The 19783-nt window shown below is 42.4% G+C and overlaps 1 protein-coding gene across 2 annotated transcripts in view; it reads left to right on the top strand.

The window, feature by feature from the left end:
- The window catches only part of ALKAL1 (ALK and LTK ligand 1), a 103091-nt gene that overhangs the window by 36469 nt on the left and 46839 nt on the right, over positions 1 to 19783 (top strand). For both annotated transcript variants that reach the window (XM_029591266.1, XM_029591268.1), the window contains one exon: positions 18239 to 18292. In XM_029591266.1, the coding sequence (XP_029447126.1) occupies positions 18239 to 18292 (54 nt within the window). The remainder of the gene's footprint in view (positions 1 to 18238; positions 18293 to 19783) is intronic.

Genomic DNA, 19783 nt, shown 5'->3' with positions numbered 1-19783 from the left:
CCTGTCAAGTCAGACAACAGTCAACCAAGGCATAACCCCCCAATTGGCTCGGGATACCCGCCCCCTCCCCCATTGAAGTTGCGACAACGATAAAGCCCCCCCTTTACAACAACAGGCCGGGCGGGTGGGATGCAGCACCAAAACCCAGCTCCAAACAAGTGAACTTGCCCCGCAGAACACTGGGAAAAACCCCCAACTCCTCCTGCCCCATGCTGATCCCAAGCACGTGAACAATCAGTTCCCCCCAGATGGTGGTTTAAATCTAAACCACCCAATCCTGAACTGCTGGCTCCCTGCCTGAACTTCCTTGCCTTGGCATCGGGTCGGCACTTGTAAGTGGACTAGTTTGCCTCTGCGTTCACGGTCTTGTTCCAGTCTTGTTCCAGCGTCCTACTGTTCCAACGTCCTACTGTTCCAGCTTTGTCCAGGTCCTTCTGTGTCCAGCGTCCTTCTGTTTCAGCATCTGTCCGTCCTGTCTCATCAGGTAGTACCCTCGGACTGTTCTTTGGTATGACCTCGCCTGCCTCCTTGACCATTTCCTGTTTGCTGCCTGGATCCCGACCCTCTGCCTGCCTTGTGACTTGTCTGACCTCTGGAACCTGACCCCTGCTTCGTTGACTACTCTTCGGACTGATCCTCAGATTCTGACCCCGGCTACCATTGACCACATCTCCTGATTCTGGCTTTTTCCCTTGCCTTGTCATCGCCTACGCTGTACTGGCCTTCCTTGTTTTTCCCAGACCTACAGCCTAGGACGACCGCGCTCCCTTGCTACTTGTGGGCATTGCCTCTCTACTACCTCTCCGGGAGAGCCTGCAAGGCCCACCTAAATCCAAGCGGCCCAGGTCCCTACGGGCTCCACCAGGGGGACCGTGGGCTTCCATTGGTGAAGCTCATCCTAACCTCTGTCTCCTCCTGTGCTCTGACCCCTGGGGGCAGGTGCTTCCTGGTCCCTACCAGGGAGCCATTCTCCATTGCTCCAGGACAAGGGTCCACCTCCAAATGCAACAGATCCAACATTCTTGTACATTAGTAACATGTTGAGAACCTTGCGGGAAATTTATCTTCCTGAATTTTATTTTTAGGTTGTTTCTATTTGATGATTTTATTCTCTACCAATTAATCCTTTGAATAATAGGATTCAACTGTTGAGAAATAGAAGCCCCTAAGTTGGTTATAGCATTACAAATATTTTCTAAGGTAATATTTTGAGGTCCTACCAGGATTGGGACTTCAATCTCTTTCAGAGGAGTAAGAATGTTGGTTTGAAGGCGTTCTTCCCGCATCTCAAACTCTCCAGTATGAAGACTGGCCAAGCTCTCAACAGGGCCAATAACGGCAGCACCCTCAGAGGTTCCAGCGTCTCCTGACCTCGCTTCAGCAAGGGGTTGTTCTGAAGCAGCAAAAGCCCCGGCCAACAGATAGTCGTGGTCTCTGATAGTTGCTGGATTGCCAGAGGGTCTCTGTCTATCAGGGGAAAGAAATGTTAAAGAGTCCGGAGAGTGGGCAGCCAAAGCCATTGTTGCCTCCTTCTCCAAGGACATTCACCCAATTTTTGCCATCTGCAGGATGTGTACATCCATCAGCCCCAAAAGTGGGGGATCCGGAGGAACCGCAGGGTAGGCTCTCTTGCCTTCACCTGCCTTTTGCGAGCAGAATGCAGCATTGCAACAGGAATAAGAGTTCAAAGGTAGAAACAAACGGAACCGTGTTCACGCCATCAGCTCAGCAGATGCCATCTTGGGCGGGTCCCCCTCCTAATTTATTCTTTAAGATTGGTTTTATTACTGCCTGTTTTAGGACCGTGGGGTATATGTCCCTCTGCAAGGTTGAGGTTGACTAATTTTGTGATTGTGGTGGTTATGGTTTGGTTTACTTGTTTCAGCGAAGAGGCAGGTTTCACGTCAAGTGGATGAGAAGCTGGTTTTAGTTTAGTTATGATTTTACTTATCTCCGGCTTCGAGACTGCGTCAAATGATGACCAATTATCATGTACATTAACATCATCTGATGCATTATTAGGGTAGGTATGGGTGATTTGCTGTTTCAATCTCTGGATTTTTTCAGTTAATGCTGTTGAGTAGTCATTACAAGAAGTTTTTGCGAAGTTATTGTTCTTAGTTTGGAGTGCAGAAAGTTCTTTATTAGGCTCTTAACTGTTTCAAACAGTAGTTTTGAGTTAAAAACAACTCCGTGTATTTATTTTGCATAATAGTCTTTTTTTAGATTTATTCATTAGTGTTCTGTAGTGTGATAGGTAAGATTTGTATCTTCTTAGAGATTCAGCTGAAGGGTTTCTTTCGCCAAAGTTTTTCAAGTTTTCTGAGGTGCTTTTTTTCTTTCTTTCAGTTCTTCATTATACTAAGGGTTTCATGTCTTCTTATTACTTAGATCGAGTATTCTGATTTGTTCCATGTAAATGGCCATGTTAACTGTTCCTTGTAAACTGTTCCTTGTAAACTGTTCCATGTAAACTGCCACCCGGCAGTAATTATTACTGTTCTCTGTGAACCGGAGCGATATGTATTGTATACAGGAGCTCCGGTATATAAAAACCATAAATAAATAAATAAATTTTTCTGAGACTATCATAGTTTTTGTTTGTAGTTTTGGTTTGAATTGGGCTATATTTGTCTGCTATTTCTTTGATCATTTTTTTCCCATGATCAAATGCCTCATCGCAGCTGTTTAGATTTAGGTTGTTGATTTTGGTCTCTAATGCATCTGTTAGTGTTTCAGTTTGATTTTCCTTCTGAATGTTTGAAAGTTTTTGATTTCGGAGCTCTTCGCTGAATGATTTTTGTATACTAGATCTGCTTTAATTAGGAGGTGGTTGGACCAAGGAATAATTTTGTGTTTAGTATTTATGCTTTAATTATGAGCATTTGCAATATGAGGTCAAGAGTATTGCCTGCTTTGTGAGTGGCTTCGGAGACATGTTGAGTCCATCCTAAGGCTCCATTGCTTCCAGGAACATCTCACAAGAGATGGATCATGGAGAATCATTTACATGCAGATTGAAGTCTCCTAAAATTATTGTCTCTGGTGTAAGGAATTATTTTGTGAAAAGTTTGATTAAGGTGAGCAATCCTTTTGTAGAAGTCCTGGAGGGCAATATACCAATCCATATTAATTTGTTTTGGTTTTAAGATGACTATTTCATAGGGAGGGAAGATTTCAATTTTCTTCAGTGTTAATTTGTGTCCTTTCTGCAGATTATTAGTAAGCCACCTCCTTTTCTTTTTTGTTGCGGTAGGTGGAATAGATTGCCATTAGGATTTGATAATTGGTTGGTAGTACCTTGCCTTTGTCATTTAGCCAGGTTTCAGTTATGCAGAATATTGTTGGTTGTTGGTCATTAATAATGTCATTGAGTGGGATTTTCCTTGAAATTGATTGTGCATTTAGTAGAAGCAGGGTGAACAGTAGGAATGATTTAATGTTTAGGTTTTTGGTGCTTGTTGGTTGTTGAGCATTGTTTTAGTCATATTTGGTTTTTTGTATTTGTTTATTAGGTCACTGTTTTTCCCTGTCTTGTTATTGGTTATATTATTTTTACTTCCATGTTTTGTTGATATTGAAGCAACAGGCAGAGCACTGTAGGTCAATTCGGTGGTTATGTCTATAAGTTAAACACTGTCCATAGTGGTGAGGACCTTAGGCAGATTACAGAGCGGTCAAGGTCAGATAGTCACTTGTGGGTTCATGGTCTCTCCTCTCAGGGGATGTGTTGGTGAGCTCAAGGGTCCTCTGGTGACTTCTGGGTTCACTGGGGTCTTCTGAGGTCCACTGGGGTCTACAGGGTACTCTGTGGTCTTCTGGGCAACCCTGGCTTCCTCTGTGATCCTCTGGAGTCTTATGGGGATCTCTGGGGTCCTTGAGTCTTCTGGGGTCCCCAGCAGTCTTTTGGAGTCTTCTGAGGCCTTCTGGGGTCCCCACAGTTCCTCTGGGATCCTAAGGATTCTTCTGGGTCTACTAGGCCCATTAGGGTGATGAGATTTATTTATTTATTTATTTATACTTTTTTTATACCGAAGTTCAGGTAACAGAATTACTTATCACTCCGGTTTACATTATAACAAGTAGAAAACAATGACAACATATGTCTTACAATGAACAAGGGAGTGAACAACTTGGATAATATAACATAACATAACTAGGAACAGTAGCAGTATGCACTATTAGAGCGAGACTAGCGCATGGGGAGGGAGGTTTGCTATGGGGGAGGAGGGGGAAGGAAGGTTGTTCGTGGAGGGGGGAGGAGAGAGAAATTTCTTATTGATGAGTAAAAACATGAGCATAGGTTCTGGACCATGTACCAGTGAGATCCATCACTGTACATCAACATGTACCAGTGAGATCCATCACTGGTACATGTTGTTTGGATTGGGCGCTCGGGGGCGGCTCTGATTTAGATAGGCTCTGGCATGGAGCTGGCACAATAGGTTATTACGTGAGCTGGATGGGAGCCAGCACAGGAGCTGGCACGAGAACAGGAGGCTTTAGGTGGGCAGTGGGGACTCTCAATATTTATCCGCCCACTGTGCTTTCCCAAGATCTGAAGATCAGACTGGCAGTGGGGGACGGAGACGTGCACTCCTCTGATTGACTGAACCTCAGGCCCGGCTGCATATTGTATGGAAAGTTAATTGTTAATCAACAGAAAAGACCAGGAAGGCAAGCTGGAACAAAATCAATGTAGTCTTTCACGTCCAAAAATGTGGAAGAACCTTTGCTGTAAATAGCATGATCTCTGCTGAAAATTGAAGGATGAGCAAGCCAACTGATGTCATAGGGGCCCTCCATCCACATAACATTCATACCTGCTGAATGGCTAGTTATGTGCATCCATCACAAAGGCATCAGTGCATGCAGTCAATCAGCAAACATTTCATGATCAGGAGTCATATAAGAGAGTATTCTATGCATCATGGCAAGGAGGTACTTTCCTTTTTTCTGTATCTTAGGTAACTATATACATATCTATAGTTGCATCTGTTTACGCGTGCTGGCCCCAGCAGACTCACAGCTCGGCCCCCTCATCTCTTTCAAGGAACTCCAATGCCTGGTCCTCATCTCTGGCGGTGGTAGGACCACCGGCTCCGTCCTCGGGCCACCCCTGGTGCCTCCGACTGAGCTACAGACCTGGAATCTCCAGTTCAGCTGTTACTCAGCGCTGCACCCCTCCCTAAGCGCGTGCATCACTATGACTTAAGTAGGGCCTGTGGCGGGAACCGAGCTGCAGCCCCGGATTATGACATCAGCGGAGTACCGGTCTCCTTGCTGGTCGAGTACGCATCTCCTGAGAGATTCTTCTCATTCCTGTGTTCCTGATCCTCGTTGACTCTTGTTCCTGGTTTCCTTGTTCCTGTGTTCCTGTTCTCCAACCTACCCTCGGACTGCTTCCTTGGATCTCGACCATTGCTTTGGCTGACCACGCCATTGACTCTCTCCAAGTTCGGACCTCTGCTTCACCTAACCACACCGTTGACTCTCTCCAAGCCCAGACCTCTGCACTACCTGACTACTTCGTTGCCTCTCTCCAAGCCCAGACCTCTGCACTACCTGACTACTTCGTTGCCTCTCTCCAAGCCCAGACCTCTGCATTGCCTAACAACTCTGTTGCCTCTCTCCAGACCCGACCTCTGCATTGCCTGACTACGCTAGACTATCTCTGTGCCCTGACTCTGCCTGGCTTTCCACCACTTCCTGATTGCCACCAGCCCTGACTCAAGCTTGCCCATTGATGCCTCGTCAGTCTACAATCCTGGACTTGGCCTATTCAGGCTTTGGCCTGTTTCTTGCTTGGGTGCCCCCTGTCTGACTTTGTTCCTTTGGCACCCAGATCTCCAGGACTCTACCTTGTCCAGTACAGACTGTACCACTTCTCTGTTGCTGTCTCTGGGCTGACCTCGATCCTTCCATCGACGACGATATATGGAGGCCCATCTAATTCCAGCCGGCCCCGGTACCCAAAGGCTCAACCCAAGGGAATGAAGGCTGGTATTGGTGAAGCGCCAGCCGGTCCATCAGTCCACTTCACCCGCCGACGGTGGGGAGCTGTAGAAACCCTTCCTACAGGTTGCAACCAACCCCACCTCGGCCCAAGGGTCCACCTCCGGCGCAAACAGCATCTTGTCCCAAATTAATGGTGAAATCTGTGTCATGTTCCACCAAGATTTTTGTTGCAGCATGTCTTATCTTAAACTTCATAATGCTTGAAGAGAGACCCAAGGACATCAGAAATTGGAAGGTGGGAATTGTAGCTTGAGGGTGTAGGTTTTGGACCCTTGAGTGATATTAATGTCTGTATAGGGATCCAGTAGGATGTCAGAGAGAGAGGCTGCAAGCAAGAATCTGTTTCCTATTATTTGTGCTTTACATACTTGCAGGCAAAGGGGCTGATCATGGTTCTGATGCTCTAAGCCACCAATCTTCTGAGTAGCCAGACAGACAGTCCAGAGGCACGGCTTGAGTCACCTGAGGATGACCACAATGAGTCAACAGACGCCAGGCAGGGAGTTGAAGTGGAAGAAGGACAGGAGAGGTTTGATACATGCTTTCCAATATATGATGAACCACACATATTCCTGACCACTTTCCACTAGGAGGAAGGCAAGAAGGATGGGCATACAAGAAGGAAGAGTAGCCAGATTCACCATTTCTGGATGCTATATTGCCACTCACTTCATCAGAGGAGCCGCTTTATTGGTCAAAATGATTGCCTTCTGACCTCCTTTGTAGCAGGAGATGCATGATCTTTCCAGAAATGATGCAACAACAACTTCAGGGAATTAGAGATGTGCAGGGAATTAGAGATGTCCCCAAAGAAATACTAGGTCACATGCCACAGCCACCCTGGGTGAATCCCTGGCCAGCCACACACTCACTTGGATGCCACTTCCCCCTGCTGCCCCACAGGTGTGTACCATTCTGCCTGCCTCTGCTGGGCCGGCTGTGTCCTCAGCATCAACACCCCTTGTTAGGTCTCTCACACTAGTGCTGCCAGTCCATCTCCCTGGGGCCCCAAAAACTAATAGCTCTCAGGAGCCTAGCCTCACCCCCTTTCCACAAGCATCATGGATGTAACCTCCAAGGGCATGGACAGCTGTGACATTACCCTAGACACCACACAAAAACACACAACACACCACACACACACACACCTACACACAAACGAAGAAGCACATGAGTTAGCACCCCCCCTAAAAAATAGAAGCCAAGCATAAAAAACATAACCTTTTTCCTCTGCACTTATCTCTATCTTCAGATGTAAATGAATGTGCATTCACCTTGAAAATATCTCTGAATCAAAAGTATTCCTTAGTAGATTGCTTCTGGTGAATCTGGCACTTATTATCATCATTCCCACTGCTTCCCTGTGATCTGCCTCCTCATCCTCATCATCAGGCATTGTGAGACCTATATCCTCACACTCTGGAAGAGTCAGGCCATGGGTTTTAGCAAGGTTATGAAACATGCAGCAGGTCAGAAAGATATCATAGACTTCCATGGGGCTACAGAAGAGACATTGCCCAGATCTGTCCAGAATGTGAAAGTGTGGTTTGAGTAGGTCAAAAGTTCTCCCTGTAACTGCCCTGATCTGCTTGAGGGCCTGGTTGTAGTGTTCATCTGCTACTGTCTCAGGGTGTGCTAGGGAAACCATGAGCTGGTTTTGAGTGGATATCCTCTCTTCATCTCTTGGTGGGTAGAAGGAAGAGAAAAAGAGAATAAGAAATTCCAAGGTATGCTGTGTGGCTGGTTCACGGCAGAGGCTGAAGCAGTCCTTCCGGCCCAAAGCTGCAAAACCACCAAGAGAGAGAGGAAGAGAAAATGGCACAGGTTAATTGCAAAGTAGTTGTTGTGAGAGCTGCATAATATATCTAGGAGCCAACCCTCAGTGATGCGGCCAGCTTGGATGTGGTCATGAATTCCTGACTGAGTTAGCAGTCTATTAAAGATTTAAACCAATGAATGCTAAATCTTCTCCTGGCCAGTTCCACGATTATTTGCAACAAATTTTTCTGATTAATAATTATATATACAGTTATATTCTCTATTCATATCATGTTAGTTTCTTTCTCTTACCATGCTATACAATCAACTCGTTCCATGTAACTTTTCTGTCGTTATCATCTGTTCCATGTAAACGATACGATGTGCAAACGGTTATCGGTATATAAAAACTTTAAAATAAATAAATAAATAATTATGCCAAAGGCTATGGAATTCTCTAAAACAATCATCAAGGAGGAGTGCCCCCTATTCATCGTCTGTTTCATCTTATTAGTCACTGCTATGAGAGCTGTCTTGGTACTAAGTTCTAGGGAAGTGAAGACCCCAATATTTTGTTTTGCTTTTGTTTTGTTTTGGAAACAGGATGCTGGGCTTGATGGACCCTCGGTCTGGCCCAGCATGGCAATTTCTTATGTTCTTATTTATTCTTTTTTTTTGGGGGGAGAGGTCACTTTTCAGTTTGTTTAATATTTTATTTGGTTTGGTTTCATTTGCCAAACTGAAAAATACATTAAATGTTAAAAAAAAAACACCCACCTGAAACAAACATGAATTGATTTTAGAAAACAGGCCTCCAGCTGCCCTGGAAACCCCATCTTCCCATTAAAAGATGGACCTGGGGCCTGGGCCCTGGTTTACCCTTTGCTGGACAGGAGGGGGCTTTCCAGGGCAGCTGGAGGCCTGTTTTTTTTTTTGTTTGTTTGTTTTATAACTACCTGAAAATTGAGGGGTATTTTTCTAGGAGGCCATGTTTGATCAATTAAATTCAGAACAAATTGAAAATGGACCCATTTGTTGCATTTTTTGCAATCTTTTGAAACTAATGCACATCCCTACTAAATCTTGATCAAAATCTTAGTTGACAGGAATCTAGTATCTGATGTTTAGTAAGGATGTTCAAAAAACTGTATGAAATCAGCTTTTTCTAAACCTTTACTCAAGGAGGACAGGTTAGAGACTAGCCTAAAGCTATTCAAAGAATCCAAATTTAATGAGGATTTCTTCAGAATAGGACACATAATTTCTCTTTTTAGGTCTGTTGCCAAAAGCACCTTCTTTAAGGGTGGTATTAATAATATCAAACCCAACTGATCTCCAGGCTTCTCTCTACATTCCTTTATTAAATTAGACAGACAGGGGGTCAAAAGTGCAAATAGCTATATACATCTACTTAGGAAGAGAATTAATCTTTTGATTATTTATAACAACAAAGTAAGAATTTCTCAAGTGGTTTAGGAAAATCAGTCTAAATATTGGCACATAGTTCCTCTCAGATTCAGTTTTATCCATAAAGTAACTGGAAAAAACCTCAAACTTCAAAATTATCAGAATATCCTGAACACGATGAGAATACTTCACTAAAAACTTTGAGTGGTCTTTAAGAGCTATTCTTTCACTGAGTAATCTTATCTGAGTAGAAATCTCATTAGAATTGTAATACTGCTGTCTTATAAACCTTCATTGATTGCAATATTCAGCTTTATCCAGATCCTGTTTTACACCATTTCCTTTCAGATGCCTTGAATCACATTCAAAGACACATAACTTTTCTGTTGCCAACTACTCTGGTGAGTAACACATTTCGAGGGTCCAGAGAGTTAAGTATCTCTCAAAGCAGTGTCTCAGTAAATTGCAAGCTCAATTACAGACATATCAGTGATGTCAAGAGCATTAGTAATTACTTCTGTCTCCATCTTGGGGCAGCAGAACTTAATTTTTTGCTTATTTTTGAATCCCGTCAAAGAAGGTTGCGATAACAAACAAAATAACTTGGACTATGGACTATGTGATGATTGGAATATGCTACCAGACTTTTTAGCCAAGGGTAATTTTATGACAGCCAACTTAGGGGGAGATTTATCAAGCCTCGATAGGCCTATAATGCGCAAAAATCATCGCATACCACATAATAAATGTTGTGTATTGCATGTTATACCCTTTCATGATGAAATTGTGCAGTAATCGTGATATAGAATGGTGTTTGGGTCAGAAACCTGCCCCTATTACAATGAGCTACTTTGCAGCTCATGCATAGCTAATCCTATGTAAATATAATAACGTGGCTGACTTAGAAATTTATTAGCCACATTATTTTATCTACAGCTATTTGAAAAACGATAATCTACCATGGAAGCATCGAGATCCTAATGTGGGTCCTGATGCTACCACAGCAGATATAAAGTGCCATGCAACCCAACATGTCAGCCCCCTAAAAGATGCAAATACATCCCCAGGGATATTTTTAGACCACCCCCCACCAACCACAAAAAAAGTAGCAGTACTGTAGAACACAGCCACACGATGACACCCCGCTTGCCACCCATCTCCTGAAGTACTCCTCCCCCCAAAAAAAATGTTCACCCCTACCCTGTCCCTCCTTTTTCCATAAAATACAAGGCCAGTAGGGCCCCCCTTCAACCCACCCACCCAACAGTCAAAATAAATCATTGGTGGCCTAGTGGCCCCTTCACTCTGACCTCTCCCCCCCCCCCCCCACATGTGCTATATTTTAATTTCTTCAATTCTGCAAAAGTAGAGGGCCTGGGGTGCCCTCTAGCCCTGGGTCCAGTTGGTGCCATTCTTTTTTTTTTTTTATTTCATCTTTTAAACAATATACAAACAAAACATTTGTATCAGAAATTACAGAGACCTTTAGGAAACAAAATTGAATTTCCAAAATACAATAGAAATATCAAATATCAACTCTCTTAATACTTAGGAAATAATGGAGAGAAAGGAAATATCAAGGAGTGCACACAACATCAATCACAATTTATACCCTGCTTCGCACCCAATTTTCTATTGTCCCAAATTCTCATCGGGTGGTCTCCTACCAGACAGAAAAGCCCTCAGTTGATCTGGTAAAAAGAATATATATATGTTCCTGGCCAGTTTGATGATGCACTTACAGGGGTACCTCAATTTGAAGCTAGCCCCTAGTGCTATAGTCTCAGGTCTCATCTGCAGAAAATCTTTTCTGCGCTGCTGCGTAGATTTTGCCAAATCCGGGTATACACGGATGAGTCCACCGCAGAATAATGTAGAAATATTTTTGAAGTAATTTCTCATTATCTTGGAGACATCACTTTCTTCGTAGAAGGAAACAAACAGAACAGCACGGTCTATTATTTCTATGTTAGAATTTTCCAGGTAATCGGTCAGGTTCTGAAAACCTGACCCTTGTTGTGGAACTGTTAAAGGAGTGCTTGTTCTTTTCGGGAGAAAAAATATCTTTTTAACCGGTGGTATCTCCTGTTGGGGAATTTTCAAAGCTTCCAAAATATATTTCTTAAATGTTAGTAAAGGGATTTCCCCCATTATAATCGGGAAGTTCAGAAATCTCAGGTTTAAATGTCTCACATGATTCTCAATAGATTCTAGCCTTCTCAATGTGGAAATCCTTTCTGATATTATTGAGGCATTTGTATTCTGAAGGCTTTTAATATCGTCAGTTATTTGTTTTATAGAATTACCTTGTTCTGTAAATTTCTGCCGTGTATCTCTTTCCAGCAACCCAAATTTGGTCAAAATATTTTCAAGCTGCAGGGCTTGATTGTCTAGTTTAACCAGCATCCCGTTCATGAGGTCCCAGATATTATCAAGGGTTATTTTCGCCGGCTTAGTAAATTGCTGGGTGAAAGATTTCCTTACCCCGCTTCCAGCTCCTTCGCCTGGCTCTCCCGTTGTTTTGGAGGTGGACGCCGCCATTTCCTCCTCATTTCCTGGCGTCTCAGCCACGCGAGTTTGCAGGACTCCTCCGGGGTCACCAGCCTTTGGGGCGTCTTCTGGGCCACCCTGCTGAGTTATCTTAACCTCTTGGGTATGTAACTCAGCTCCTCCGGCGTCCTCCAGGGGCAAAGCTCGAGCCGGCGTTTTGGGATCCGGGGGGGGGTTAATGAAAGTTCCCCGGGAGAATATGGCTCTCCTCTCGCCAAAACTCCAATGGGGCTGACCTCCCCCACTTCTGGTGCGATCGCGGCGAAGTCTATAATTAGCCGTTTGTCCAGTTGCAAGGTCCTGGGTCGGGTGGATATACCCGGACCTTGCCCTTTCTTTTATGAGGCATTTTGAAAAGAAATATCGCTAGGAAGCTTAATAGAGGCAATAAGAAATGTGGAGCTCACGGCTATACTCCCGCTCAGGGCGCCATCTTCAATGTGGACATTTATGGTCTGGTGCCATTCTTCAAAATGGTGCCAACCTGTCTTTGATAAAAATTCAACCATTTCAGCATTTATTTTATTGTATGCATGATTTTGCTGTACAATAAAATAGTGCCAGCCATGGTGGTCTGCTGGTGGCATTTTGAAAAATAGCAGTGGGGCAGGAGTGACTAATGGATCGATTCTGCTCATTGAAGACTCATAGATGGGGTAAGGAGTAGGATGAAGAGGCTCAGCAGAGCTCTGGGAGGATAGAGAAGGGGTAGCAATAATCAAAGCTATCCCCCCCCCCCCAGAGCTCTGCTATGTGGGTAAAACATATCTGCAGAGTTTGCACCAATGTGGACAGTTTGATTATTGCCCCTAAAATGTAATTTACCAGTCCAGGTGGTGCACTAAATTATTTTCTGTCCCGACTAATATATACTATAGCCTCTTTAGTGAGTGCACAAAATTAGCATGGACACTATCACCAAAAGTGCACTATGCGTGTACTACATCATCAAATCCCTTGTGCTAACCAATCCAAAATGAAATGACTAATTAGCATGGGGGATTCATTGATCCTTCTTGAAGACAGCATCCCATCAGCCAACCCTGAATACAATACAAAGGAGTTTCCATGCCCAGATATCCCTACTCCTGAATATTGCAAAAGAAACCTTCAATCCCCAATATCCTAGCCCAAGTACTGTAGAAAGGGTCCTCCAAGCCTAGATGCTCCCCTTATACCCCACTAAGTATCCCCTGCATCCTGCTATTTATGCACAGGCATGTGAGAAATTAATTGCTTATCTGTTAATGCACTGAGCAAGCATTTTAACATGCACATTAAGGCCTTAAAGGTGAATTTTAAAAGCCAGATGTGCACATTAAGTGATACGTGAATATGCTGGGCTTGCGCGTGCCGAGAGGATTTTAAAAGCCACTCAGATATACACATAAATGCCGCAGTGCACATATCTCGGAAGTTTTCAAAAAGGGGTGGGGTGTGTGATTGCTCTGGATGGCGTGTGGGCGTTTCGGGGCATGAAACTGAAATATGTGCATAAATAATGACACGATCTGGTACGCACCAATACCCCTGTTGCATAACTTTACTTCTCATATGGATACTATGGATATGTAAGTATAAAATAAAGATAAATTGGCGGTTTGGTGGGGTTTTAAGGGTCGGGGATAACTGGGGGACTGAAAGCTATTAAACTAGGGGGGTTTGGAAGACCTCTCTCTTAACTAGGTGAACTGGGGACGAATTGGTAAAACTGGAAATGGCGATGGCACGCACCCCTTTTAAAATCCCCCGATTTACACGGTAGAAGTGGCATTTGTGCGCACTTGCATGCACCCACTTAAAATTTGGCATACATGTGTGCACAACCAGGCTATTTTATTATATGCACGTACATACACACACAATTTAGAAAATAGCTGTGTCTCTGGGTGTGAGACGACAAATACATGCACATGTGTGCCAGCGTGCCGGTTTGAAAGTTACTTTCTTCATCCATGGCATGCTATGTTCAGCATTCACTAAAGGCCCTTACCATGTACATTGAAGATGTCTGAATGCATGGGCCTCAGATTATAGCTTAGGGGAAAAACATTTCTCTATGTAAATGTATAGTAGTCTTTGTTTTGATTTTAGATGAAGATTTTATTTCACTTAGATAGTTTGTTTTGTATATTGCAGTACCCTCTTTGCAAAATAATGACTAGACAGATGTAATATTTTATTAAAGCTGTAACCTACTGAAAACTAGGGATGAGCATTTGTTTTCAACCAAATAGACAATGGCAATGAAATTGTCCATTTTGTCTTGTTTTGGGAGTGCCCTGAAATGAAAAAAAAATTGACAAAATTTCATGAAAATTAGTATTTCGTATTTGTGCAAGTAGCTAAGGAGACAACCAATGATTCAATGTGAAACTGAGTGCGGCATACCACCCGAAACATTGATCAAACATTTGATGTACGTCTGATGAAACTTATTGTATGCAGTTCCACCTAGAATTTGAAGTGTTCAAGCCCCTGAGGCAGCGGCCAACGAGCTGCGAAACTCGGCCTGAGTCGGGCATTCATTGAGCACATCTCTGTTCTAATAAATATTGAAATAAGACTGAGGCATCTATTGTGTTTTTGTTTTCCTGACGGCTATCATAGATCGCCTACCTCTTTGTTTTCTTGGACAACCAATGGGAATGCAGTACCATATCTCTAGCTAATGAACTGCTCCCCAATTGACAATTTTTAACTTATTGGTAGCACTTTTTGTTAGTGTGCACGCCGGCGCCATTTCTACAACGCACCGGAGGTCCGAGAATAAAAGATCACACCGGGACCCTTCCTCTGGACCCCAGGTAATTTAAGGCATTTTGGGGGGGTTCGGGAGGGAGGGGGATTTATTTTAAAGGGTCGGGTGGATTTTAGGGTTGTTTTAATGTGCCCGAGAGTGGAAGATCACACCGGGACCCCCCCACTGGACCCCAGGTAATTTAAGGCATTTTGGGGGGGTTCGGGAGGGTGGGGGATTTATTTTAAAGGGTCTGGGTGGGTTTTAGGGATGTTTTAGTGTGCCGGTTTTCGATTTACATGATTTACACGATATTTAAAAAACCCAAACTGCGATGATCCAATTCCCTCCCCCTCCCAGCCGTTAAGACGATCGATCACATGATTCACATCTCTAATTTCCAGTTTTATCTCCTCAATAAGTCTCCATCCTCAAGGTTTGGGGTCTAATGGATACATAAGATGAAACCTATTATATTTCCTTGTTGAAAATGTGTTGATTTCTTGTTTTTGTTTTGAAATTGTATCATGTTACTTAAGCAAAGGTGTATCTTTGTGAAAAATTTGAAATTTAATAAAATATAAATTAAAAAAAAAAAAGATTAGAGGGGGTTCTGGAGTCCAATAAAACAAACTAGGGAGAATTTTAAGGGTAAGGTGGTCAAGGGGTGAGGGAGGGACAGTCCATTGGACCTCCAAGGCCATTCTCTTGACAAAGAATGGGTCATGGGGTCCAAAAGGATGAGGGGTGGGGTCCCGACCTATGGGATTTGAGTTTTATTGAGAAGAGGTGGGGTGTTGCCACGGATGTACAAAAGATTTTTTTTTTAAAACTGGCCACCTTCAAGGGCAGCTGGGGGTGGTGGGACAGTGGGATTATCCAAACCCCTGCGGGTTTTACTTCCTTAGGGAGGGAGGAAGCATTCTCAGGGCTGAGCTGCCCCTTTTAGGCAAGGCCACGGGTGCATCGGGATCTGCCTTCTCATCTCAATAGTCCCATGGTAAAATAACATGGCTTGCATTAGCTGCTTTGTATGCATTAGAAACTATTATGCATTCAAATGCATGCAAATCAGCTAATTTCAATAGGGGTGATTTTGTTGCGAAAAAACATGCAGTTTTGTAAATATCCATGATATCACTGCAATTTTGGATATATTGTGTGATAAACAGGGTTTATTGTATGACAAACGCTGTTTTTCATGCCTTACATACTAAAAGGTGAAGGGCGGATTTTAAAAAGGCAATGCGTGTAAAATCTGGCCTTTACGCGCATGGCTGGGCCTAACGTGCGCCAAGCCTATTTTCAAAAAGGCCCGGCCATGCGCGTAAAGGCCGATATGCACATAAGTGCGGGCTTCCTAAAAGGGGCAGGCCGAGGGGCATTTTCTGGGAGGGGTGGGGTGGTCCACGAGGTGTGCACATGTTATAAAATCGTGCATCCATGTGTGTGCGCTGGGTAGTGCGCGCACATGGACGCTTGCATACCTTTAGAAAATTTACCCCTGAATTTTAGTTATGCACACACAAATTAGCAAATGTGTGCACGAATAGCACATATTCATGTAAATACTATTTTATAAATCTGAAACATATGCATGCAAGTAACAGTGTATGAATAAATTTGCTCGTATAAAAAAAGGGGTGGGCCAAAATTCCAGGATGTTCCGTGGCAGGGCCAACATTTATGCTAAGTTGCTATTTTATAACCTGCCAAAGGGACACACATATTTATTCTGTATGTGGCTGCATATTTATTCTTGCTAATTATCTGGCGTAAGTGAGAGTAAAATTCTTTATAGCCAATTACTGACTTGATGACCCAGAGATAGACTGATAGATCAAAACTTGCTTACAATTTTAAGGACTTTTTGATCTATCTCTTTTTGTTACCCTCACAGCTTTGATAGACCACCTTTCTTGTTGCTTTTTGGGTTTGTCCTTAGAGATAGAGAGGGCAAACTGGTGGACTAATTGGTAAAACCGGTAATTTCCTTAACACGTGCAAGTTCCAAAATTTGATGATTTACGTGTGTAAAAGCTGACAAGTACTAAGGAAAATATGCAAGTGAAATTTACATGTGTAAGTGCTTAAAATTAGGAGCACAAATACTTGTGTATAGGAGATTTGTGCCAGTTATCTGGATAAATTCTGATTTCTCCAGCTAAGTGGCAGCTGATAAGTCTCAAGAACTGCTAGTTACTTGGCTAAGGGGGTCATTTATAAAAATGCGCTAAGGTGTTTTCACATGCAAACATGTCTTTAACGCATGCGATAGCACCATATCGTATGGTGTGATGCAAATCTGAAAAAGAGGAGGAGTAGGGTTTGCCATTGCACAGACTTAATACTGATTTTAACTACACCTTTTTCAGTAGCATTAAGCTGTGTGATAGCTTGTGTTATGGTTTTATTGCATTTTGTGATGTCTCCTGAAAGGCCTGTTTTAGTAGAGTTGATGCTCCTGGAGCACCAGCTGAGAGAGAGAGAGACTAGCCATAATGTCCTCTCCCTAGCTAGGTATTTGTATCCCTATGGGTGGCCCACCTAGTAACTCGAGGTGAGGTTTAGGTATTAGTGTGGGGAGTTAGGGGCCACTTTGACATTCAACGTTAGATGTATGAACAGAACAGTGGTCTCTTGTGAAGATTTGATGAACTACGGATAGAGGAAACTCATCCAAAGATGAGATTTGGGCAATGTTCTCTCCACCTAGCTTGATGTTACCCAGGTAGAGAGTCTATCAGCTAGGTGGAGAAAACCTTACACACCCCTTTCACTATTGCATGCAATACCTATTGCATTTTGATAAATCCAGGCCTAAGTTAGCCAGATAAGTATTAAAATATTACTTATCCAGCTATGTTAAAAATACACAAATATGTTGTTGGGTAGATTTAAGCGTATTTTAGATATGTTTTTGGGTACTTGCCAGGTTCTTATGGCCAGGATTGGCCACTGTTGGAAACAGGATGCTGGGCTTGATGGACCCTTGGTCTGACCCAGTATGACATGTTCTTATGTTCTTATGCTTATGTTTAAAAAAAGGTCTGATGATTAAATGTGACCCATAAATGGTGAAAAAGTATAGTAACCACGGGGTGTTATGAAGGTCCATTATTTAATGTACTTACTTAGCGGATGAAAGAAAAATACAAAGCAAAAAACGGCAATGTCACTACTCACTTTTACCCATAGATATGATAGGCAATTTTCAAAGACCCCCATTTCCACATGTAAACCCCTGTTTTATGTGTAGACCCAGCTTTGGAAATTGCCAGGTACACATCACTGTAGGTGCATTTTCCTTGGGCAAGTTTCAAAGGAAAAGGTTTGCTGATAATTTGAGAATAAGAATTGGGGCAAAATATGCCATTAAAACTACCTGCAATATTTTTGAAAATTGTCCCCACAATGTATATGTGTGCGTGCAAGGGGACATTTCCCAAAGTCAAATGTAAAAGAAATTAGAGACAAGCGGCTTCTCTTTCCCTTCTCCCAAAGAGATTTGAGAAGAGAATTAAAACTTCCTTTAATCCTCAGGATACCAGTTCAGTGACAAAAACATGAGAAGCAGAAGTAGTAGGGATAGTAGCATTTGATTAAGTGTGGGTAAGTGGAAAGACAGAGTTGCTTCCATAGGAAAAGAGAATGGAAGCTCTGTTATATTTTTTATTTTAATTATTGAATTAATATTTGCTAGTTTTATGATCATATCTTTCCTTCTGTATCCTATTTCAAGTATATTTTACTTATATTTTTCAGAAATATTACCATATGATTATACCTTAAAAGACAAAATCATACAGCACTTTACAGGTAAGAATATTTATGCATTATTGTATTCACTTTTGTCCTTAGATTATTATTTTATTTTCATCGCTTTGGTGTGGTCCCTTTATCCAAGCTTTTATGAGGGAGTTTAAAAAATAATAATTGAATTGCCTGGGTCCCTGATGAATGGACCTGAGAGATAGGGAGAGCTGCAGAGCTGCATTAGCTCTAACACAGAGCTTGTGTTTATTTTAATTAATTGCTTAATGATTTGTAGAAGCCTTCTTAGGAAAGAAATAGAAACAAAAAGAGCACGTGGACATGAAAGAAAAGTAAACAGTTTTGCTGAGCAGTGCTCATGTTTGTTTTGCACCTAGAAAAGGAACAATTTAGAGTCAGACTATAGAGAGATTTGGAGAGGACCAGAAGCAGGCTCCCTGGTACCGCACGATTCACTAAGGCCTGTGATTTTAGAAAATCCAGGCCTTAATCTCAGAATTTGTTCAGTCAGTCAAAACCGGCCCCAGAGGCTGGTATTCAAATCAGAAGCTAACTATTGACTGACGCACAAGCAGAGTGAACTGCTGTTTATAAAAGGGCAGTTTTTCTATGAAACCTGCATGGGGTTGGATTGGAATTAAATCTCCTAGTTAATAACCGGGAAGATAATTTCTAAAGAAGATTTCTCTGCTAACTAAAATCCTTCTCTACTAGAGCTGTATGTCAGTAAAACTGACAGATACATATGATCAGAGAAAGAAAGTCAAGTGCAGTAGGAGGCAAAAATTAGATAAGGACACACACGTTTTTTATTGTTTATTTTATTTGGCTAACTTGCAATCTAGTTCACTGGTTCTAGTGAATGAGGCCTACGGGTACCTAGATTCTGCTGGAAGATAGCTAGGGTAAAGAGTAGATAGTCTGTCTTTTTGATTTGGTAAAGCTCAGGTTAGTAGATGGTGTGGCTAGTCATGGACCAAAGGATTAGATGATCAAAGATTTCAAAAAGAAGAAAACATACCAATGCACTCCAGCAACACCAGCAGGGACTGCAGAACTGTGAGATGTTTCTTGTACACCTGTTACAAAGACAGTAGATTTCCGACTAGAAATATAGAGAAGCACAGACCGAAAATACACACAGAAGTACTCAGGGACACTGAAGTACTGAAAATACACACAGAAGTACTCAGGGAGTGAGGCCAGACAGAAATGTAGTGTTCTCACTTCTTTAGGACAGAAAATAATCTATATTTACTTGGTGATTTTCTGCAAGAAACAGAGTGAAAATATTTTTAGAAAAGATTTATATTCTTGGTTTAAGAAATATTCATTACAAGTTTGTGTTGATCATTTTAACTGAAACATATCTGAGTTTTTGTTGTTGGTGAATTCCTTTACCTATTAAGGTAAAAAAAAAAAATACAGATAATTTTTGAAGTTCTTTAAAAACCTGGAAAGGGAAAACAAAGTAGTTAATAGTGAAATGCAAACGTTTAAAGATATATACTTAACTATAGAATATTCCACTGAAAG

Source organism: Rhinatrema bivittatum, chromosome 2 (genome assembly GCF_901001135.1).
Source record: "Rhinatrema bivittatum chromosome 2, aRhiBiv1.1, whole genome shotgun sequence".
Lineage (NCBI taxonomy): Eukaryota > Metazoa > Chordata > Amphibia > Gymnophiona > Rhinatrematidae > Rhinatrema > Rhinatrema bivittatum.
Note: the sequence above shows the minus strand (reverse complement) of the source record. Positions and strands in the feature narration are given on the sequence as shown.